Source organism: Pelodiscus sinensis, unplaced genomic scaffold (genome assembly GCF_049634645.1).
Source record: "Pelodiscus sinensis isolate JC-2024 unplaced genomic scaffold, ASM4963464v1 ctg65, whole genome shotgun sequence".
Classification (NCBI taxonomy): domain Eukaryota; kingdom Metazoa; phylum Chordata; order Testudines; family Trionychidae; genus Pelodiscus; species Pelodiscus sinensis.
Window position 1 is genome coordinate 502,219 of NW_027465825.1, and position 24,372 is coordinate 526,590.

The following is a 24,372-nucleotide window of genomic DNA, read 5'->3' on the forward strand; positions in this document are numbered from 1 at the left end:
CTGCAGACGGAAGTTTGTCATGAGCAGAGTTCTGCCGGACCACGCATGTGCCGCGGGCTCGTGGCTTTTTCACTCTTTCTGTCGCGCAGTCCGGCCCCCCGCCAGTTCCTCGAAACCACCTCAGAGTCTGTAAGAGACAAGAGCAGAGAGAGAGAGGACTCCGAAGCGGGGAGGAGGGCGGGTAGTGGAGCACCCGCGGGGACACCACCTCAAAGAACAACAGTTACTGCACCGGAGGTGAGTAACTTCGCTTTCTTCTTTGGGGATGTCCCCGTGGGTGCTCCACTATGGGTAACTGCATAGCAGTAGTCGCCAAAACGGAAGGAGGGCAAGGAGTCCCTATTTATCCGCCGTGGAGAGTACGCAGTCGCCACTGCCCCATCTGAGTGAGAGAGTAGAGAAATAGAATAGTGCTTAGCGAAAGTCTCATGAGAGGACCAAGTCGCCGTTCTGCAAATGTCCTTCAAAGATACCCCTCTGTGAAACGCTGTAGATGTGGCCATGGCTCTAGTGGTTGAGACAGAGGGGGTAAACCTTTCATTGCATACGATTGCACTATGCATGAGGTTACGAGATTGGATATTCTTTGGGAAGATAGGCGTTGACCCTTTGACCTGTGTGCCAGGGAGACAAAGAAATGGTCCGTAAGTCTGAAAGATTTAGTGCGATCTATGTAGAATGCTAAGGCCCTGCGGATGTCCAAGGAGTGTAGGGCGCCTCTCGCGGTGAGGCATGGGGCTTCGGGAAAAAGGTTGGCAAGATGACTGATTCGTTAACATGGAAGTGGGAGACAAAGTTGGGTATGAACCTTGGATGTAATCTCAAAACTACTCCATCCTTACGGAAAATCGTATATGGTGGGGTGGCCATCATGGCGGAAAGCTCGCTAACCCTGCATGCAGATGTTATGGCGAGCAGGAAAACCGTTTTCAGAGTGAGGAATTGTAAGGATACGGTCGCCAGAGGCTCATTACGGTGTCGAGTACTACGTCCAGGCTCCACACAGGTGGAACTGGGTTGCGCGGTGGGTCCATGTTGATAAGGCCCTTGAGAAATCTTTTAGTCGTAGGATGGGTGAAGATAGAAACGCCATCTATAGGTGATGTGAATGCTGATATTGCTGCGAGGTGCACCCTGATGGAGGCTAACGCGAGACCCTTGTTCTTTAGGTGCAGTGCATAGTCCAGTGCAGAGGCAATCGACGGACGTGTCGGATCGTGGTGGTTCGAGGTACACCAGGAGGAGTATCTGCGCCATTTGTGAAGGTAAGTTTTCCTCGTGGTTTGTCGTCTACTGTGTACTAGGACATGTTGGACTGGGACGGAGCAGAGAGATTCAAATGGAGTCAGCCAGTTAGGAACCATGCTGTTAGGTTCAGCATTTGTATCTGGGGGTGTTTCAGGCGTCCTCGGTCCTGTGTGAGGAGGTCGTGGAGAGGCGGAAGGTGGATCAGTGTCTGCACAGAGAGCCAGTGCAGGAAGGGAAACTAGTGCTGGCGAGGCCAATCCGGGGCTATGAGGATTAGCGTAGCCTTGTCCGCCTCCAGCTTCTGAAGGACTTTGGGAATGAGAGGCATGGGGGGAAATGCATAAAGGAGGGGTCCGTGCCAAGTCACAAGGAAGGCATCCCCCAGAGATGCGCGGCCCAGGCCCGCTCTGGTGCAGAACTTGCGGCATTTTGTGTTGGCGGGAGTTGCGAAGAGGTCCACTCGGGGAGTACCCCAACGTTGGAAGATGTCGCGTAATATGCCGTCGTGCATTTCCCATTTGTGTTTTGTATGGAAATGTCTGCTCAGGAAATCTGCCGTCACATTTGTGGTGCCAGGTAAGTAAGATGCCATAGGAGTTACCCCGTGGCGAATGCACCAGTTCCAAAAGCGGATGGCTTCCGTGCATTGCGAACGGGAGCGAGCGCCGCCCTGGCGGTTTACGTAGTACATGGCTGTGATGTTGTCCGTAAATATCGTCAGCGTGGTGTTCCGAATGTAGGTGAGGAAGGATTTGCATGCATTGAAAATAGCACGTAGCTCTAGGAGGTTTATGTGTAGCCTTGCTTCTTGTGGGGACCATTGGCCTTGTACTGAAAGGGAGCCCATGTGGGCCCCCCAACCTAGTAGGGAGGCATCAGTTGTGATTTGGTGGAGAGGCTCCTGCGGATAGAATGGTACGCCTGACAGCAGGTTTGTGTGGCTGGTCCACCATAGGAGTGATTGAAGAACCCCAGGTGGCGGTGTTACCGGCCTGTGGAGATCGTATCTGGTGTGGTGGTATACGAGGGTCAGCCAGTACTGAAGGGCACACAGATGTAGTCTGGCGTATTTCACCACGTACGTTGTGGGGGCCATGTGGCCCATGAGTCTGAGGCATGTGATGAGTGGTACGGTAGGGCTCACAGTGATGGTGCAAATGAGGTCTTGGATGGCTTGAAACCTCTGCGAGGGTAGGAACGCTCTGCCGGCAAGTGAGTCCAGGAGGGCTCCAATGAACTCGATGTCCTGAGTGGGATGCAATACAGACTTCCGCTTGTTGAGGAGGAGTCCGAGCGATCGAAAGACCTGTCTCGTGAGGTGAACCATGTGGGAGACCTCATGTGCCGAAGGGCCTTTGAGCAGGCAATCGTCCAGACAAGGGAAGATGAGTACCCCTTGGCGTCGGAGAAAGGCCGTGACCACGGATAGGACCTTTGAAAACACCCTGGGGGCTGAGGATAGTCCGAAGGGGAGGACCTTGTATTGAAAATGGTCCTCCGCCACAACGAAGCGCAAGAACCTCCTGTGAGCAGGGTGGATAGGGACGTGGAAATAGGCGTCCTGGAAGTCGAGGGCATCAAACCAGTCCTGTGGATTTAAAATAGGGATTATGGCAGCTAGTGTCGTCATTCTGAATCATTGTTTCCTGAGATATTTGTTCAGACGACGGAGGTCTAGGATAGGGCACCAGCCTCCGGATCTTTTCTGGGTGAGGAAATAGTGTGAGTAAAAGCCTCTGTTCCTGAAGTCCTTTGGAACTGGCTATATAGCACCCAGAGAGAAAAGGCGGTCGACCTCTAGTCGGAGAAAGGTCTCGTGAGAGGGGTTCCTGAAGAGGGACGGGATGGGAGGGGTGGTTGGTGGTATGGCTATGAAGGGGATAGGATAGCCAAACTGAACAATCTCGAGGACCCATTTGTCCGTGGTGATTTTTGCCCATTGATGTAGAAAGGGTCTTAGACGGTGGTGGAATAGCTGGGTTGGACGATTCGCAGTGCTGCCTGTGACTGTCTGCTCGCCCTCGACCAACGCATCAAACCTGTTGCTTGCTGTTGGGATGCATGTTCGTTCTGCCGGTTGGGTTTCGGCGTCGTTGAGGCCTCTGGCGAGAGCGTTGGTTGTCAAAAGGCCTCTGTTGTTGGTGCTGTTGTTGCCACTGGTGTCTAATGTAGGAGTAATCATATCTGCGCTGATATGGTGAGTACCGACGTCTCTTAAAGGGGGGTGTATACATCCCCAGAGTTCGCAAGGTTGTTCGAGAGTCTTTAGAGGAGTGTAAGATTGAGTCCGTGGTCTCTGAAAAGAGCTTCCCCTTGTTGAAGGGTAAGTCCTCGACTTTGGTCTGTAGATCCTTTGGAACTCCTGCCGCTTGAAGGAAAGAAGCTCTGAGCATAACAATGGCAGTAGCAGCGGAGCGAGCAGCAGTATCGGCGACGTCCATGGCTATTTGAAGGGACGTTCTCGCTGATGTGTATCCCTCTTGGATCACTGATCTCAGGATCGATTTTTTTGAATCAGGGAGATGATCCATGAGGGGAGTGAGGCGTGAAAACGTATCAAAGGTATGATTGGAGAGATGCGCTGAGTAATTGGTGATTCTGAGGAGTAAAGTCGCTGAAGTGTATACCTTCCTGCCCAGGAGGGCAAGTCTCTTTACGTCTCTATCGGAGCCCCTGGTGTTTGAGATGAGGGGCTCTAGACCTCTGTTGAGCTGCGTCGACTACTAAGGAGTTAGCCTGTGGATGGGCAAAGAGGAATTCCATGCCCTTTGGTGGCACGAAACATTTCTTGTCGGCTCTTTTGTTGGTAGGGAGAGCCGACGCTGGAGCATGCCACACTTCGTCAGCCAGTTCCAGGATGCCTTCGTCCAGAGGGATGGCCAGGCGTGAGCTATGCCGCGGTTGGAGATTCCTGAAAAGCTTGTGTTGCTTATCTTTGAGCTCTTGCAGCGGAATCTCTTGTGTGATAGCTACTCGCTTAAATAATTCTTGGAACTGACGGAGGTCTTCTGGTGGAGAGCTGTCGCCGGGGATCACTGCATCCTCCGGAGGAGATGAATCGGGGATGGAAGACCCCAAGGTATGGTACACGAAGGGAGTATGTTCCGGCTCTGATGAATGGTGAGATGGTGATCATGCATGGTGCGGAGGAGTAAGGGGAGCCGGGGTTGGAGAGCGCCTGCGTGAAGCGTAGTCAAAGGTAGATCGTGGTCAGCAAGAATACTTGCTATGAGAATGTCGAGAGTCGCGGTCGTCACGATGGTATGTGCCATGCCGCGGTGAACAGTCATCATGGAAGCTAGAGCGGCTGCAATACCGATAATGGTACGGGGAGCAGGGCGAACAGGAACAGAGGTGTGATGCCCTGGAGGAGGCAGGAGAGGCAAAGAGATGTCTGTAGTGGTGCCTGCGATGAGGAGATGCAGCAGCCAGAAACAGGGAAGGCAGTCTTGAAGAGGCACGAGGAGACCCGTACCGGTGAGAAGACCGGCGTGGGGATCGGAGTGCCGGCAGAGGAGAGGATGTGCCGGGGAGAGGAAGCAAGAGCGGGAGCAGCTGCGGCGGCGTGGAGAATGGAGAGCAGCAGGGCTCCGGGGTGGTTGAGTTGTGGCATGCGCTGAAGCGCTAGCTGCTGAATTGCTCTGCTCATGGTGCGGAAGGGCAGGAGCGATCGGCACCGCGCCGGCAGTGGAACGGGTCGGCGCCGTGTAATCCGGCACCACGCGGTGACTCAGGTGGTGCCGGGGCCGGTGTCAGGGCCGGTGCCGTGGTCGGGTCCGAGACTGCTCTCGGCGCCGGCTCAGCGCTCGGCGCCGGAGTAAGAAGAAGCGGCTGAACTGATGCCGCCTGGGGAACTGGTGTTTGGGAAGGCTCCCGTGGCCGCTTAGGTTTTGAAGCCACCGAGGCAGGGGGATGTGTCTTTACAATGCCAGACATCCCAGGTGTCTCTGCCTGGTTCTCCCTGCCATTAAAGGCAGCTGGCAAGGATCTTGCTGGGGACAGACTTGGTTTCTTCTGAAGTCCCGTAGTGGGGGAAGAAGCCCAGTGTTTGTATAGCTGCTGATTAGAGTCAGCTTGCTGCGGTTGCAGGGCTGTGTCGAAGAGGAGCATGTGAAGATGCCTCTTCCTATCTTTCCTGGCCCTGGAGGTGAGCCTTGAACAATGGTTACACTTTTGGGGGATGTGAGACTCCCCCAGGCAACAGATACACTCTGCATGGCCGTTGGAGGCTGGCATTGCCTCCCGGCAGGAGCCACATTTTTTAAACCCGGTCCCTGACATTTTGCCGGCAGCCTGCCGCTTCTTTTCTTTTCTTTTTAAACAGTAGGTAGTTGTCGAAAGCTGATAGCATGGTAAGGACTCTGCCCTGCTATCTTTGTTCCTTTTATCTTTACAGTCTCTCTTTTTTTTTTTTTAGGTGAACTCAACTATATACAGTGGAGTTGACAGGAGAACAGCTGAGAGGCGGGAGGTAAGAGCGGTTTCTGTTTTTTACTCCCGATAGTTCTTTCTTTGTCCTTCCTCTCTTTACTTTTTGTTTGTTTGTTTGTTTATTTGTTTGTTTGTTTTTGGAGAAAGAGAAGGGAGAGGGAGGAAAAGGGGGATTTTATATACAAAGGAGAACTAGAAGCAGTCTAGTTCTGTGAGGTAAGGAGCGCAGTTCCAAGCGTCTGCAGCCTGAAGCGGTGAAGAGGAACTGGCGGGGGGCCGGACCGCGCGACAGAAAGAGCGCAAAAGCTGTGAGCCCGTGGCACATGCGTGGTCCGGCCGAACACTGCTCATGACAAGCTTCTGTCTGCGGCGCCGGGGCAAGCCCAGCACCCATAGTAGAGCACCCATAGTGGAGCACCCGCGGGGACATCCCCGAAGAAGAACATCGTGTTAGGGATGATCTAGACAATGCTTGGTCCTACCATGAGGGCAGGAGATTGGATTCAATGAACTCTTGAGGTCCCTTCCAGTTCTAGATATAAAAATGTTCCACAGAATCTCTATGGATAGTAATTCCATGTTCTAATAATATGAATATGCAGTAGGGATATATTTCCGACCACCTGACCAGGATAGCGATAATGACTATGAAATACTAAGGTAGATTAGAGAGGCTGTAGAAACTTAAAAACATCAAAAATATATATAATATAACATATAATGTATACCCCAAATTAAAAAACACAGTAAAAAAACAAAAACCGAGTAAAAGAAGCAATGACAGATAAAAAGACATCTTTTAAAAAGTAGAAGTCAAATGATAGTGAGGAAAACAGAAAGGAAAATGTTTTTAAGTACATCAAAAGCAGGAAGCCTGCCAAACCACCAGTGGGGCCCTCGGATGATCAAGATGCTAATGGAACACTCAAAGACAATGAGGTCATTGTGGAATAACTAAAAGAATTCTTTGCTTCAGTCTTCATGAATGAGGATGTTAGGGAGATTCCCAAACCTGAGAATGACAAATCTAAGGAATTGTCCAGATTGAGGTGTCATTAGAGGAGCATTGGCCACTATCAGACGACAGGATACTGGGCTAGATGGACCTTTGGTCTGACCCAGTATCACCATTCTTATATTCTTAAAATGACTTTGTCACTAAATTCTCTCTGTGACCTTGGGCAAGTCTTTTCCCCTACTATAAATGCTGAACAAACAGTTATGGGACTATGATTAATGTCTGTCAAGTGACTGAAAGATAAACATCACTATAGAATTATTTATTAGTACTAATACCTGGAACAAATGTAAAACAAATGTGCTCTTAAATTTAAATGGCTAATGTCTAAGAACTGCAACCTTTTAAGTATTTGGCTAAGCCCTTTCTGCCCCATTCAGTCTCTCACTTACCCGGATTTCTCGGTTCTCCCTGTAACCTTCCCTCTCTTCGGTCTTCTCAAACAATAGAACAACTCCAGGCCCAGCTGAGCATGCAAAACCTTTGGAATAGGCAGCAATGGCAGAGACTTGAGGCAAGGTAGCCTGCTGTTGGCCAACAGCTTCACTGAGCATCTCACTGGAGAGATCAGGAGAACCGGTAGTAGGAAATTCAAAGAGGCTAAAATAAGAAGAAAGTTATTAAAATCAGCAGCAACCAGAGAAACCTAATATAGTCACAATTAGGGCATGTGACGGGGCATCTGTCCCCCACTGACTAAAGAAGGGTTAAAGGTATATAAAATCATAAGTGGTGTGGAGAGGGCGGATAAAGAAAAGTTATTTATTAGTTCCCTAAATAGAAGAACTAGAGGACACCAAATGAAATTAATGGGTAGCAGGTTTAAAACTAATAAAAGAAAGTTCTTCTTCACACAGCGTGTAGTCAACCTGTGGAACTCCTTGCCAGAGGAGGCTGTGAAGGCTAGGAGTATAACAGAGTTTAAAGAGAAGCTAGATAATTTCCTGGAGGTTAGGTCCATAAAAGGCTATTAGCCAGGGGATAGAAATGGTGTCCCTGGCCTGTTTGTCAGAGGCTGGAGAAGGATGGCAGGAGACAAATCTCTTGATCATTGTCTTCGGTCCACCCTCTCTGGGGCACCTGGTGCTGGCCACTGTCGGCAGACAGGCTACTGGGCTAGATGGACCTTTGGTCTGACCCAGTACGGCCATTCTTATGTTCTTATTCAGCCCTGGGAAAGGGCTGGGGCTGTGGAGCAAGCAGCTGTGGTAAATACAGTAAATTAGGGCCCAGCTGGGACTGTATAAATAAGGGCTCCTGAAAGGGCAGAGACACTCACTCACTCAGCTCCAGCTGGGAAGCAGGAAGGACTTGTCTGACAGGGAAGCTAGAGGCTTCCTGAGACAGAGCAGGGCTGGGAAAAGGCAGGCAGAGCTGGGAAGCTCTGGCCAGGCAAATTCCCATGTTGCAGGGCCTGAGGCAAGGCCTGAGGGTAACAGGGCTGCAGGGAGTAGCCAGGGCAGGAGAAGGCAGCTGGTCCACATCCCCTTGCCAATGATGAGTGGCCATTTCAGGTAGCAGTTTGCCCCTGAGGTAAAGGACTGGATGATGACTGGCATTAGGGTCACTAGGGCATGATAGGAGTAAGGGTTTGGGGGGGGGTCCCTGGGAAGCAGGGCTCGAGTGTGGGGGCACTGCAGCAGGGCAGTTCCCACAGAAGAGGATGCTGCTGTATGGGAAGGATGTGGGTCCTAATACAAAGTGGTGAAGAATGAAAGTAACAGCAGGCATGGCACTGGCCAGAAGGGGGCGCTCCAGGGCTGAAGAGCTAATTCCTTGAGTGACCAGCAGGAGGTGCCATGGCAGTGAATATGCACTCTGTTACAGGCAATACGGAAAAGCCTCATCCATTCCTTCCCTATTAACACCCGAGGGACCTAGTCTAGGATGTGAAGAATCTTTACTCATGAGATTGACTATCAGTAATCACCAAGATTTACCTCTCAGATTCATGTGGCACCTTGTCCTTTACCACTTCACTGGGAGGTTCTTTACATTCTATACTTGTTTCCCAGCGCTGATCTCCTGACTCAAAAAGAAAGAGTTTGCCTGTGTCAGTGCCAACCATTACCCTGTCCTCGGAGAGCCAGGCATGCGACAAGTAGTTTTGAGGTTCTCCTCTCTGAAAGTTGGTCTGTTTCAAAGTCCCCTCAGTGTATCTGAAAAGCTTAAAAATGCCATTTCCAGTTATACAAACCTGGGTGTTATCCTGGGGATTGAAGCTCACCTGGAAAGCAGAAAAAAGAGAAAAGATTTTTTTACACAATTATGTTCCTGCATAATATTTTGCCAATAAATTGTTGTACTTCCATATCCTACATATTCCATTTAGGAACGTAATAGTATAGTTGATTAACTGATTAACTGATAACAGATTCATCTGTTCTCCACTAAGGTCAATACACAGAAACATACATGGCTCCTCTACCTCAGTATCTTATTTCGGAAAATGGCCAACACCAGGTGACTCAGAAGCAAACCCAGAACCTCATAGTAAGTAGATGTGGCGTAATCTGCTCCACAGAGGTTGCCTATTGATCTGTTGTAGTTATATATGACAGTGGATAGATCTAAGGCAGAACAATTTAAATCATAATTTTTTATCGTTATTTAAATCAGCAAACAGGAAACGGAATTAAATCAATTTGAATCATGTATTGATTTTGTACTTTTTAGTTGATTCTCATTGACTGATAAAACTATGTTGCTCTGCAACGAAATATACTCTTACACTAAACTTGGTACTTCTTTTTGCTAACCAGGATAATACCCTATATCTTTCTCTGTCAAAATTTAAGCAGTTGTAAAGGTTTATACAGATTATTTTTACTGATATTATGTTAGAAATGGTAAATGATGCCTTTTTGTATTTACTAGAAGATTATTAATTTTTTTTACTTGTGACTTACGTCAAGCTCTATTTGAATGGAAATCAATATTCAGCTGAAAATGACCAAAGGCTGGTTTTACTTTTTTTTTCTAATTAGTTTAATAAAACTACTTTAAATGTCCTGGAGATATATAATACAAAATTTAACACATCTTACATCTAAAATTAACTAATTTATTAAACAGAGCAAGTATCACCCCTAGTTAGTAGGACTGTCAATCAATCACAATTAATGCCTGTGAATGACTGAAAACTAAATTAAGGCATTCATTTTTAACATGTTAATTCCATACCGCTAGGTGTGGAGAGAGGCATCAGAGTCAGGGGGTCTGAAGTCACAGCTTCATGGTCAGTGGAGGGACTGAAGGCAAGCCTCTAGCTTTGAAAGCAGCATGGGGGCTGAAGCCCTAAGTCCAAAGTGGGGCTGAAGTTCAGAACCTTGCATCTAGAGGAGGGCTGAAGCCTCAGAGCCCCACACCCTAAAAGGGTGAGAAACACTACTATAGAGAACAGGGACAAACAGGCTCTGTGGTGGTGAATGCGTTGGAAGGGACCTCACAAGGAAGAAACCGCAAGGAACACCATCTACTGGAAGGGATGGGATGCGTAGTCCTAGGGATGGGGGTTCCACGACCCCCCGCCCAAAAGAAGACGACGGGTGGTGATGGTTGTGGACTCCCTCCTAAGAGGGACTGAGCCTTCCATCTGCCATCTGGACTTGAAATCTTGAGAGGTGTGCTGCTTACCGGGAGCTCAAATTCGGGATGTCACTGAGAGGCTTACCAAACTGATCAAACCTTCAGATCGCTACCCCTTCCTGCTTCTCCACGGGGGAACTAACGATACGGCCAAGAATGACCCTGAGCGGGTTACTGCAGATTATGTAGCGCTGGGAAAAAGGACCCAAGAATTCGGAGCGCAAGTGGTGTTCTCATCCATCCTCCCTTTTGAAGGGAAAGGTCTGGGCAGGGATCGTCAAATTGAGGAAGTAAATGCATGGTTGTGCAGGTGGTGTCGCAGAGAGGGCTTTGGTTTCTTCAACCATGGGACTCTGTTCCAGACACAAGGATTGTTAGGAAGAGATGGGATCCACCTAACCAAGAGAGGAAGGAGCATCTTCGCGGATAGGTTTGCAAACCTAGTGAGGAGGGCTTTAAACTAGGTTCGTTGGGGGATGGTGACCAAAACCCTGAGGGGAGTGGGAAAGTCGGATACCAGGAAAGAATACAGGAAGGAATGAGCAAGAAAGGAGGACCCTGATTCGAATGGAGAAGATAGGGCGATCAACCGGTTATCTGAAGTATTTGTACACTAATGCGAGAAGCCTGGGCAACAAACAGGAAGAACTGGAGGCCATGGCCCAGTCCAAGAAATATGATTTAACTGGGATAACAGAGACTTGGTGGGATGACTTGCATGACTGGAGCGCTATCATGGAAGGGTACAGACTGTTCAGGAACAACAGGCAGGGGAGAAAAGGAGGAGAAGTTGCACTATATGTAAGAGAGCACTATGATTGCTCTGAACTCCAGTATGAAGAGGGAGAAAAACCTGTTGAGAGTCTATGGGTTAAGTTTAGAGGTGCAAACAACAGCAGTGATGTTGTGGTTGGTGTCTACTACAGGCCACAGAATCGGGTGGATGAGGTAGATGAGGCTTTCTTCGGACAACTGAAAGAACCTTCCAGATTGCAGGCCCTGGTTCTCGTGAGGGACTTCAATCACCCTGACATCTGTTGGGAAACCAATACGGCAGTACACAGGCAATCCAGGAAGTTTTTGGAGAATGTTGGGGATAACTTCTTGGAACAAGTGCTGAAGGATCCGACCAGGGGCCGTGCGCAGCTTGACCTTCTGCTCACAAACAGGGAGGAACTAACAGGGGAAGTAGAGGTGGGTGACAACCTGGGAAGCAATGATCATGAGATGGTAGATTTCAGGATCTTGACCAAAAGAAGAAAAGAGAGTAGTAAAATACACACCTTGGACTTCAGAAAAGCAGATTTTGACTCCGTCAGAGACCTGATGGGCAGAATCCCCTGGGATGCTAACATGAAGGGGAAAGGAGTCCAGGACAGCTGGCAGTATTTTAAAGAAGCCTTATTGAAGGCACAGAAAGAAACCATCCCGATGCGTAGCAAGAAAGGCAAACATGGTACGAGACCGGATTGGCTTACAGGGGAAATCCTTGGTGAACTTAAGCACAAAAAGAAAGCTTACAAAAAGTGGAAACTTGGACAAATGACCAGGAATGGGGTTTAAATGTATAGCTCGAGAATGCTAAGGGGTTATCAGGAAGGTGAAAGCGCAAATGGAATTCTGACTGGCTAAGGATGTGAAGGATAACAAGAAAGGTTTCTACAGGAATGTTAACAAGAAGAAGGTGATCAGAGAGGGTGTGCGGCCCCTAATGGATGAAGGAGGTAACTTAGGTATTCATGGACAAAGTAGGCTCCCTGACTAATGCGCTAAGTGACGCAAGATGGGATGAAGATGGACAGCCCTTGGTGAGTAAAGAACAGGTTAGGAACTATTTAGAAAAGCTAAACATACACAAATCCATGGGTCCGGACTTAATGCATCTGAGGAGTTGGCAAATGTCATTGAGGAGGCTTTGACCATTATCTTTGAAAAGTCATGGAGATCGGGAGAGATCCCGGATGATTGGAAAAAGGCGAATGTAGTGCCCATCTTCAAAAAAGGGAAGAAAGGGTGATCCAGGGAATTATAGGCGGGTCAGTCTTACCTCGGTTCCTGGAAAAATCATGGAAGGGATCCTTAAGGAATCCATTTTGAGGCACTTGGAGGAGAGGAAAGTGATTAGGAATAGTCAGCATGGATTCACAAAGGGCAAGTTGTGCCTGACTTATTTGATTAGCTTCTATGATGAGGTAACTGGCTCGGTGGACATGGGAAAGTCGGTGGATGTGTGATATACCTTGACTTTAGCAAGGCTTTTGATACGGTCTCCCACAATATTCTTGCCAGCAAGTTAAGGGAATGTGGATTGGATAAATGGACAGTAAGATGGCTAGAAAGCTGGCTAGAAGGCCAGGCCCAATGGGTAGTGATCAACAGCTCGATGTCAGGATGGCGGTCGGTTTCTAGCGGAGTGCCCCAAAGTTCGGTTCTAGGACTGGTTTTGTTCAATATCTTTATTAATGACCTGGATGGGGGGATGGATTGCACCCTCAGCAAGTTTGCAGATGACACTAAGCTGGGGGAGAGGTAGATACGCTGGAGGGCAGGGATAGAGTCCAGAGTGACTTAGACAAATTGGAGGATTGGGCCACAAGAAATCTGATGAGGTTCAACAAGGACAAGTGCAGAGTCCTGCACTTGGGACAGAAGAATCCCAAGCATTGTAACAGGCTGGGGACCAACCAGCTAAGTAGTAGTTCTGCAGAAAAGAACCTGGGGGTTACAGTGGATGAGAAGCTGGATATGAGTCAACAGTGTGTCCTTGTAGCCAAGAAGGCTAAAGGCATATTAGGTTGCATTAAGAGGAGCACTGCCAGCAAATCCAGAGATGTTATTATTCCCCTTTATTCGGTTCTGGTGAGCCACATCTGGAGTATTGTGTCCAGTTCTGGGCCCCCCAACTACAAAAAGGATGTGGACGCATTGGAGAGAGTCTAGTGGAGGGCAACCAAAATGATTAGGGGGCTGGAGCATATGACCTATGAGGAGAGGCTGAGGGACTTGGGTCTGTTTAGTCTGCAGAAGAGAAGAGTGAGGGAGGATTTGATAGCAGCCTTCAACTTCTTGAAAGGAGGTTCCAAAGACGATGGAGAAAGGCTGTTCTCAGTAGTGACGGATGCAGATCAAGGAGCAATGATCTCAAGTTGTGGTGGGAGTTGTCCAGGTTGGATATTAGGAAAAACTATTTCACTAGGAGAGTGGTGAAACACTGGAATGGGTTCCCTAGAGAAGTAGTGGAGTCTCTATCCCTAGAGGTGTTTAAGTCTCGGCTTGACAAAGCCCTGGCTGGGTTGATCTAGTTGGGATTGGTCCTGCCTCAAGCAGGGGGCTGGACTTGATGACCTCCTGAGGTCTCTTTCAGCTCTATAGTTCTATGATTCTATGACCTGGCAAGTGCAGCTTTTCATTCCCTGCTGAATGCTGATTCTCTGGGGTAAAATCCACTCTCCCTTCAAACAGGGGCTCATTCCGTTAAATGGAAGAAAGTATCACCAGCTGTCAAAAGCTGGTTTAGCACTTGCTGGTGGCAGATGCTTAGTCAGTGACTTCCACTAGCTAAGGGATTTGACATTCTTTAAAATTTCAGCAGCAACTGTGTACTGTTTAATATTAATCTAATAGTACTTTAAAGACTAACAAAACATGTAGATGGTATCATGAGCTTTGTAGCAAGGCTGGGTATCCCAGGACCCCTAGTCCAAATCCGGTTAAGCCCGGCCTTGCCTTTTTACTCTTGCTTTCGCTTGTTCTAGCCGGTATGCCCAGGGTTTTTGGTCAAAGTTCAAACTCCGGCCCAGGTCTCTCACTCTGGAATTGCCGCTCGTCAGTGTCAGCGGATGCGATGTCAACTCTCTGGCCCCTCAGAGTCTCTGGGGTTTCACCCCCTTGTCGCAGCACCTGGGGAGAGGGAAAGCAGGACTTCCTAGTCTAACCTGAAGCTTCTTCTCTCCCCCCGCCTCCTCTGGGCTCCAACTCCCCTTTTAAACCACCCGCCCTTACCTGGGTCGGCCCCTGGAGATGACGCCCGTCCTGCAGGGGGACGCCTGGGGATGAAGTCAGCCTGCCACGGCTGCCTACTCCCCGGGGATGCCCCGCCCCCACCTCCTGCGCAGGTGCTGGCCTCTTCCTCACAGTGCGGACAGCCACCGGATTGCCAGGTCTCTGGCCGTGGGGCCGCCAATGCACATGTGCAGCAAGCCCGCAACGGCCGGAGACTGCTGGACGGCGGTGGCTCACACCCCGCGCCGGAAGTGCAGGGGAGCGTCTGCCTCCAGGCGGAGGGAGGCAATCCCCTATCACAAGCTTACAGGGGCAAAGCCCACTTCTTCATTATACTCTGGTCAACTGAAGAAGTGGGATTTTTCCCACAAAAGTTCATGATACCATCTACATGTTTTGTTAGTCTTTAAAGTACTGCTAGAATATTTGTTGTTTTTTAAGTTTTTTTCTGTTACAAACTAACTCAGCTACCCCTCTGAAGCTGTTTAATATTAGTTATGTTTATTTAATTACATTTGCATATAATATTGTAAATGTTAGCCTTAACATAGGGTATCAAATCCAGATTTAGTTTAAATAATTTAAGTGTGCATTTAAATAAAAATCTGATTTAGTTTTTCAAAAAACACGATGATTTTTATCCATCCAGGTATGTATTGACTTAAGCTCTGAAACATGAGGTCATTATTTTAGTAACTATTATAAATCTGAGTATTTTTGTTATCCATATAAATGTCCATGTCCTATTTGATGCAGATCAGACTTCGGGAGCTTGTAGTACAAATAATGTTTGTGATTATTCTGACACAACGGTTTTGCTACTTTCTAAATTTTATATTTCAGGTATCTAAAAGGGTGTCATAAGAAGGAGGGAGAAAACTTGTTCATCTTGGCCTCTGAGGATAGAACAAGAAGCAATGGGCTTAAACTGCAGCAAGGGAGGTTTAGGTTGGACATTAGGAAAAAGTTCCTAACTGTCAGGGTAGTCAAACACTGGAATAAATTGCCCAGGGAGGCTGTGGAATCCCCATCTCTGGAGATATTTAAGAGTAGGTTAGATAAATGTCTATCAGGGATGGTCTAGACAGTATTTGGTCCTGTCATGAGGGCAGGGGACTGGACTAGATGACCTCTTGAGGTCCCTTCCAGTCCTAGTATTCTATGATTCTATATGATTCTTAATATAGGAATTATGTAAGAACATAAGAATGGCCAGACTGGGTCAGACCAAAGGTCCATCTAGCACAGTATCCTGTCTGCCGACAGTGCCCAGTGCCAGGTGCCCCAGAGGGGGCGGACTGAAGATAATGATCAAGCGATTTGTCGCCTGCCATCTTTCTCCAGCCTTTGACAAACAGAGGGTAGGGACACATTCCTTAGGTCCATTAATAGCCTTTAATGGACCTAACCTCCATGAATTTATCTAGCTCCTTTTAAAACTCTGTTATAGTCCTAGCCTTCACAGCATCCTCTGGCAAGGAGTTCCACAGGTTGACTGTGAGCTGTGTGAAGAACTTTCTTTTAAACCTGCTACCCATTAATTTCATTTGGTGTCCTCTAGTTCTTATATTATGGGAACAAGTAAATAACTTTTCTTTAGTCACCGTCTCCACACCACTCAAGATTTTATAGACCTCTATCATATCCCCCCTTAATCTCCTTTCTTTTAAACTGAAAAGTCCTAGTCTCTTTAGCCTCTCCTCATATGGGACCCGTTCCAAGCCCCTAATCATTTTAGTTGCCCTTTTCTGAACCTTTTCTAATGCCAAAATATCTTTTTTGAGGTGAGGAGACCACATCTGTACACAGTATTCAAGACGTGGGCATACTATAGTTTTATATAGGGGCAGTAAGATATTCTTCGTCTTATTTTCTATCCCTTTTTTAATAATTCCTAGCATCTTATTTGCTTTTTTGACTGCTGCTGCACACTGTGTGGATGTTTTCAGAGAACTATCCATGATAACTCCAAGATCTCTAGGAGAGGTTTAGACTGCATAACTTTTTCTGCCTCATGGGAGCGTCTATGGCAGTATAACTGAGCAAGAAGAATTATTTTCTCAGATTTTTTTCTTTCCTCAAATGTTAAAGCCATAATAGACCATTGTGATAACCTAATCTGAATAATAAACAACACAAGCCACAGCACCACTCTCATAAATTTTTGCATCAAGCCTGTAACTTTTGACATAGAGCATGACCTTTAGACAGCTATCCAGACTTGATTTAAAGACTCCAAGTAAAAGAAAAGCTAGTTCCTCCCACTATCTGAGTTATCTCAGACCATTTTATGAGGATAAGGTGTTCATCAGGCTAACATCTGGTCCCCTCAAGATGAGAGGCAGCTAATTATGGCAGAGGTGGGGCTGGCCCAATTTATGCTTAAAGAGACTAGTCACCCTATGACAAAAAGTTATTCCAATGGTTGTCGAGCAAAAACAAAAATATATATTTATATTTTTTAAAAGGAGGCTGTCCTTTTAATATGGCCACCATTCTGGGCTCCGTTTTTAAAACCGTGCAGCTCCGACCTGGTAAGCACAGGGAAGCCAGGGGCCGGAGCCAGCAGGGTTCAGGGGAAGTGCAGGAGTGGCTCTGTGCGCCACACTTTTAGGGGGCAAGAGCCGCATGTGGCTTGCAAGCCGTGGGTTGGCCACTGCTGGGGTAGTTCAATTATCCAGACACCTGTTGGGAAAATAACACAGCAGGGTAGAGATTATCCAACAAGTTCTTGGAATGAACTGGAGACAATTTTTTATTTCAGAAGGTGGAAAAAGCTACTAAGAGAGGCTGTTCTAGATTTGATTTTAACAAATAGGAAAGAACTGGTTGAGAATGTGAAAGTGGAAGGCAGCTTGGATGAAAGTGATTATGAAATTATAAGAGTTCATGATTCTAAGGAATGGTAGGAGGAAAATGAGGTGGTTACTCATCTGTGCAGTAACTGATGTTCTTTGTGATGAGTGCCCCATTGCTCAGTCTTTGACGCAGTGCCCTCATGGCCACTGCTGGTGCGGTGCCAGGATTGCACCCCTTTGGTGCCCCAACATTGCATATGCACAGCCGCTCTCTTCAGTTCCTTCTCCACAACAGAGATTACACTAAAAAATCCAAAGTAGAGGGGAGGATGGTGGGTAGTGGAGCACCCACAGGGACATTCATCTCAAAGAAAGCCAGTTACTACACAGGTGAGTAACTTCCTCTTCTTCAAGAGATGGCCCTGTGCTCCACAGGGGGTGACTAAAAAGCTGTATATATTAAGGAGGTAGAAAAGCGGTGGATAAAATAGCCTTGGCTACATTGACATCAGAGAATGGACCTTGCATAAGCGCATAATGTGTGGCAAAAGCATGCTTAGAGACCCATGTGGCAATTCGACAAATGTCCACAATCAGTATCTTGAGTAGGAGCACTATAGATGTGGAATGTGCTCGGATAGAAGTAGGAAGATTAGCGTCTTTGTGGTACAGTAGTAGCAAACCCTAGCTCAATGTGAAAGTCTCTGAAGAGATGGCTTCAACCTTTGCTATTATCTGCTATTGATCACTGAGGGTTCTTGACTTGTGAATGGGACTCCTGAGCAAGGTTGCACGCAGATGTCCACCATGTTAGGGAACTGACTTATGAGGGAATGTACAGGAGCTTGGCGAGAGGATGTATGTATGTCGACCTGTAAACCATACTGAGCCATCCATGGAGGCAATGCATAAAGAGGCGTACATTTGGAACAAGTGAATTGCAGGCGGCCATGTGTCCCAATGAATGGATACAGTTGTGGGTTCTGACCAAGGGACTACTCTGCAGTTTGTTTGCCAACTGATTTTTCTGAGTCAGTCGAGCACAAAAGAGGTAGTAGAATTTACTGTGTCAAGCTGAGTTCCTATTAATTGTATATTTTGTGTTGGAATGAGTGTTGATTTTGTTTCCTTTATTTGCAGGCCAAGGGAATAGAAACACTTGATGGTAATGGAAATACTCCAATGGGAATTATGCACAGAATGTGCCTTCAGGAAGGGAAGTAGCCTAGGGCAGAACCCGGTGTGGTTGGCAGGCTGGTGAGTTGAGGTGGGACGCCCCATCAGCCGGACCGGATTCCCATAGATCCGAGTCCTTAGGGCCCTAGGCTGGGGCCCATGAACGAGGGCGGGCCCGGGCCCCGCCTTCTCCCTCCCCGTGTCCCCCGCCGCAGTGAATAGTGTCTCACGGCGGCAACGCGAACGGAGAGAATAGCAACAGCATCGCTACCAGACTGGAGCAGGGACAGTAGAGCCCGACACATAAACGGGTCCCCACCGAGGAATTGACGGAAGGGGACCGCGGGATGTGCCACAGATGGTCTGAGTGGTTCCCTTAATGTTCTGGCAAATGATTTATTACTTTACTAGAAGATTTACCTGACATTGATTGGGTCCTTCATAGCATGGGACTGGGAGCATGTGGGGTGTAGAAGTCAGGGCAGGAGGTGGGGGGCTGAGTGCAGGAGACAGGAGTGCAGGAGTGAGGGCAGAGTGTTAGGCGGCTCAGAGCAGGGGGTGGGAATGGCCAGAGGCTGCTCCATTGCTCTGTGGGGCTGTTGGGGACATGCTTGCATGCTGCCCCCATAGTCATTCTAGAACATAAGAACAGCCATACTGGGTCAGACCAAAGGTCCATCCAACCGAGTATCCTGTCTGCCGACAGAGGCCAATTCCAGGTGCCCCAGAGGGAGTGAACCGAACCGGTAACAATCAAGCGATCTCTCTCCTGCCATTCATCTCCACCCTCTGACAGACAGAAGCTAGGGAAATCATTCCTTACCCATCCTGGCTAATAGCCATTAATGGACTTAACCTCCATGAATTTATCTAGTTCTCTTTTAAACCCTGTTATAGTCCTAGCCTTCACAACCTCCTCAGGCAAGGAGTTCCACAGGATGACTGTGCTCTCTGTGAAGAAGAACTTCCTTTTATTTGTTTTAAACCTGCTGCCCATTAATTTCATTTGGTGGCCCCTAGTTCTTACATTATGGAAACAAGTAAACAACTTTTTCTTATTTAACTTTCTCCACACCATTCATGATTTTATATACCTCTATCATATCCCCCTTTAGTCTCTTTTCCAAGCTAAAAAGTCCTAGTCTCTTTAATCTGTCCTCATATGGGACCCATTCCAAACCCCTCATCATTTTAGTTGCCCTTTTCTGAACCTTTTCTAATGCTAATATATCTTTTTTGAGATGAGGAGACCACATCTGTATGCAGTATTCAAGATGCGGGCGTCCCATGGATTTATATAAGGGCAATAAGATATTCTCTGTCTTATTCTCTATCCCTTTTTTAATGATTCCTAACATCCTTTTTGCTTTTTTGACTGCTGCTGCACATTGCATGGACGTCTTCAGAGAACTATCCACGATGATTCTACGATCACTTTCCTGATTAGTTGTTGCTAAATTAGTCCCCATCATATTGTATGCATAGTTGGGGTTATTTTTTCCAATGTGCATTATTTTACATTTATCCACATTAAATATCACTTGCGATTTTGTTAACATAACATAAGAACACAAGAATGGCCGTACTGGATCAGACCAAAGATCCTTCTAGCCCAGTATCCTGTCTGCCGACAGTGGCCAGCACCAGATGCCCCAGGGAGGGTGGACCAAAGACAGTGATCAAGCGATTCGTCTCCTGCCATCCCTCTCCAGCCTCTGACAAACAGAGGCCAACGACACCATTTTATCCCCTGGCTAATAGCCTTTTATGGACCTAACCTCTATGAAATTATCTAGCTTCTCTTTAAACTCTGTTACAGTCCTAGCCTTCACAGCCTCCTCTGGCAAGGAGTTCCACAGGTTGACTACACGCTGTGTGAAGAAGAACTTTCTTTTATTAGTTTTAAACCTGCTACCCATTAATTTCATTTGGTGACCTCTAGTTCTTCTATTTAGGAAACTAATAAATAACTTTTCTTTATCGGCCCTCTCCACACCACTCATGATTTTATAGTCCTCTATCATATCCCCCCTCAGTCTCCTCTTTTCTAAACTGAAAAGTCCCAGTCGCTTTAACCGCTCCTCATATAGGACCCGTTCCAAACCCCTAATCATTTTAGTCACCCTTTTCTGAACCCTTTCCAAGGCCAAAATATCTTTTTTGAAGTGAGGAGACCACATCTGTACACAGTATTCAAGATGTGGGCGTACCATAGTTTTATGCAGGGGCAGTAAATTATTCTGGGTCTTATTTTCTATCCCTTTCCTAATAATTCCTAGCATCCTTATTGATTTTTTGACCGCCGCTGCACACTGTGTGGAAGTTTTCAGAGAACTGTCCACGATAACTCCAAGATCTCTTTCCTGATTTGTCGTTGCCACATTAGCCCGCATCATACTGTACGTATAGTTGGGATTATTTTTCCCGATGTGCATTACTTTACACTTATCTACATTAAATTTCATTTGCCATTTTATTGCCCAATCACTCAGTTTGGTGAGATCTTCTTGGAGTCCCTCACAGTCTGCTTCTGTTTTGACTATCCTAAACAGTTTTGTATCATCTGCAAACTTTACTACCTCAGGGTACGTCTACACTACAAAGTTAGTTCGAACTAATAGATGTTAGTTCGAACTAACTTTCACAGGCGCTACACTAGCGCTGCATTAGTTCGAATTTAATTTGAACTAGCGGAGTGCTTAGTTCGAACTAGGTAATCCTCATACCACGAGAATTAAGCCTAGTTCGAACTTACTAGTTCGAATTAAGGGCTGTGTAGACCCTTAATTCGAACTAGTGGGAGGCTAGCCCTCCCCAGGTTTCCCTGGTGGCCACTCTGGCCAACACCAGGGAAACTCTACTGCCCCCCTCCCGGCCCCGGACCCCTTAAAGGGGCTCGGGCTGGCTATGGTGCCCGTGCCAGGTGCAAGCCTGCCAGCACCCAGCCAGCAGACCCTGCACCTGGCACGGCTCGAGCCACCCACACGATGCCCCCCAGCCCTCCCCCTCTTCCCGGGACCAGGCTGGCGGCTCCCGGGAGCTTGCCCGGGACCACAAGAGGAGGGCACCCGCCTGGGCTAGTGCGGACATCGTGGACCTCGTCCACGACCTCCGCACTAGGCACAGGAAAGTGGCCGGCTAGGGCAGGAGAGCTGCCAGCCTGGCCACCCAGGAGCAGGTGTGCATGAAAATCAAGGGGGTCCACTGAGACCCCCGACCCTGAGCCCTGAGCTTACAATGGCCGTACTGGGTCAGACCAAAGGTCCATCTAGCCCAGTAGCCTGTCTGCCGACAGCGGCCAACCCTAAGGACCCTGGAGGGGATGGACCGAAGACAGTGACCAAGCCATTTATCTCGTGCCATCCCTCTCCAGCCTTTCACAAACTTTGGGCAGGGACACCACTCCTACCCCCTGGCTAATACTCCTCCATGGACCCAACCTCCATGACTTGATCTCACTTCCCTTTAAACTCTGTTCTAGTTCTAGCCTTCACAGCCTCCTGCAGCAAGGAGTTCCACAGGTTGACTCTTTGCTTTGTGAAGAACAACTTTCTGTTACTAGTTTGAAGCCTGCTACCCATTCCTTTCCTTTGGTGTCCTCTAGTCCTTCTTTATGGGAACTAATGAAGAACTTTTCTGTATGCACCCTCTCCACCCAACTCCTGCTTTCAGAGACCTCTATCCTGTCCCCCCTCTGTCTCCTCTTTTCTAAGCTGAAAAGTCCCATTCTCTTTAGCCTCTCTTCATATGGGACCTGTTCCCAACCCCTCATCATTTTAGTTGCCCTCCCCTCTCCCAGCCTCTCTCTTCCCCTCTCCCACCTCCTTTTCCCAGTCTCCCCCAGTTTTGTTCAATAAAGACAGATTCAATTTTTGAACACAATTGTCCTTTCTTTTGTACATCAAGAAGAGGGGCTAGGGAAGGGTAAGTGGAAGGAGGTGAGGGAGGAATGGGGTACGCGCCCCTGATGGGGAGGACTGGGCTGGCTCTGCGGGCTTTTGGGGTGGAAGCTCTCCTGCAGCCCCCCAATTACCCCCTCTCCCCAGATGGCAGTCTGCGGCAAGTGCAGCTGGTCTGATGGCCGAGTGCTGTGATGTGCCCAGTGTGGGTACTCTGGGCAATCCAAGCCAGGACTGCTTTGCAAGCGGGGCACCCCTGAGAACTAACTGTCCGGGGTGGGGGTTGGGACCCTTTAAGCACAGCCCTCGGCTAGCCTGACACAGCATCTCCACGTTCTAAGTCCTCCTCTGATGCCCTGCCAGCACTGCTTCCGGCCATCCTTAACCCCGCTTCAGGGTCCACTTAATATGGACATGCTAGTTCGAATTAGCAAAACGCTAATTCAAACTAGTTTTTTAGTTCTAGATGCAGTAGTTCGAATTAGCTTAGTTCGAATTAACTAATTCGAACTAAGTTAGTTCGAATTAACGTTGTAGTGTAGACGTACCCTCACTGCTTACCCTTTTCTCCAGATCATTTATGAATAAGTTGAAAAGAATTGGTCCCAGGACTGACCCTTGGGGGACACCACTAGTTACCCCTCTCCAATCTGAAAATTTACCAATTATTCCTACCCTTTGTTTCCCGTCTTTTAACCAGTTCTCAGTCCAAGAAAGGACCTTCCCTCTTATCTCATGGTCATGTAATTTACACAAGAGCCTTTGGTGAGGGAATTGTCAAAGGCTTTCTGAAAATCCAAGTATACTATATCTGGATCCCCCTTGTCCGCATGTTTGTTAACCCCTTCAAAGAACTCTAACAGATTAGTAAGACAGGATTTCCCTTTACAGAAACCATGTTGACTTTTGTCCAACAAATTATGTTCTTCTACATGCTTCACAATTTTATTCTTTACAATTGTTTCGACTAATTTGCCAGGTACTGAAGTTAGACATACTGGTCTGTAATTGACAGGATGGCCTCTAGAGCCCTTTTTAAATATTGGTGTCACGTTGGCTACCTTCCAGTCATAGAATCATAGAATCATAGAACTGGAAGAGACCTCAGAAGGTCATCAAGTCCAGCCCCCTGATCGAGGTAGGACTAATTCCAACTAAATCAACCCGGCCAGGGCTTTGTCAAGCTGAGACTTAAACACCTCTAGGGATGGAGACTCTACTACTTCCCTAGGTAACCCATTCCAGCGCTTCACCACCCTCCTAGTGAAATAGTTTGTCCTAATATCCAACCTAGACCTCTCCCACCACAACTTGAGACCATTGCTCCTTGTTCTGCCATCTGTCACTACTGAGAACAGCCTCTCTCCATCCTCTTTGGAACCTCCCTGCAGGAAGTTGAAGACTGCTATCAAATCCCCCCTCACTCTTCGCTTCTGCAGACTAAACAGACCCAAGTCCCTCAGCCTCTCCTCATAAGTCATATGCTCCAGCCCCCTAATCATTTTGGTTGCCCTCCGCTGGACCCTCTCCAATGCGTCCACATCCTTTTTGTAGTGGGGGGCCCAGAACTGGACACAATACTCCAGATGCGGCCTTACCAAAGCCGAATAAAGGGGAATGATGACATCTCTGGATCTGCTGGCAATGCTCCTCTTAATGCAACCTAATATGCCATTAGCCTTCTTGGCAATAACGGCACACTTTTGACTCATATCTAGCTTCTTATCCACTGTAACCCCCAGGTCCTTTTCTGCAGAACTACTACTTAACCGGTTGGTCCCCAGCTTGTAACTATGCTTGGGATTCTTCCGTCCCAAGTGCAGGACTCTACACTTGTCCTTGTTGAACCTCATCAGATTTCTTGTGGCCCAATCCTCCAATTTGTCTAAGTCATTCTGTACCCTATCTCTGCCCTTAAGTGTATCTACCTCTCCCCCCAGCTTAGTGTTATCTGCAAACTTGCTGAGGGTGCAATCCATCCCCTCATCCAGATCATTAATAAAGATATTGAACAAAACCGGTCCTAGAACCGAACCTTGGGGCACTCCGCTAGACACCGACCGACATCCTGACATCGAGCCATTGATCACTACTCACTGGGCCTGGCCTTCTAGCCATCTTTCTATCCATCTTACCGTCCATTTATCCAATCCACAATCCCTTAACTTGCTGGCAAGAATATTGTGGGAGACCGTATCAAAAGCCTTGCTAA

General features: G+C 47.7%; 1 protein-coding gene and 1 long non-coding RNA gene across 7 annotated transcripts in view; one reads left to right on the forward strand and one right to left on the reverse strand.

The window, feature by feature from the left end:
* LOC142823517 (uncharacterized) overlaps positions 1 to 18,299 on the forward strand; it is a 45,451-nt gene extending 27,152 nt beyond the window's left edge. The window contains exons 3-6 of the long non-coding RNA XR_012898724.1: positions 1,170 to 1,265; positions 5,666 to 5,719; positions 9,093 to 9,190; positions 18,226 to 18,299. This is a non-coding gene — a long non-coding RNA (uncharacterized LOC142823517). The remainder of the gene's footprint in view (positions 1 to 1,169; positions 1,266 to 5,665; positions 5,720 to 9,092; positions 9,191 to 18,225) is intronic.
* Positions 1 to 24,372, reverse strand: part of CFAP57 (cilia and flagella associated protein 57) — a 172,740-nt gene that overhangs the window by 124,576 nt on the left and 23,792 nt on the right. For 4 of the 6 annotated variants that reach the window (XM_075914597.1, XM_075914600.1, XM_075914601.1 and 1 more), the window contains exons 3-4: positions 8,638 to 8,924; positions 7,090 to 7,297 (exon numbers count right to left, since the gene is read on the reverse strand). In XM_075914597.1, coding sequence (XP_075770712.1) covers positions 7,090 to 7,297; positions 8,638 to 8,924 — 495 coding nt within the window. The remainder of the gene's footprint in view (positions 1 to 7,089; positions 7,298 to 8,637; positions 8,925 to 24,372) is intronic. The other 2 variants (XM_075914598.1, XM_075914599.1) reach the window with 2 other exon arrangements.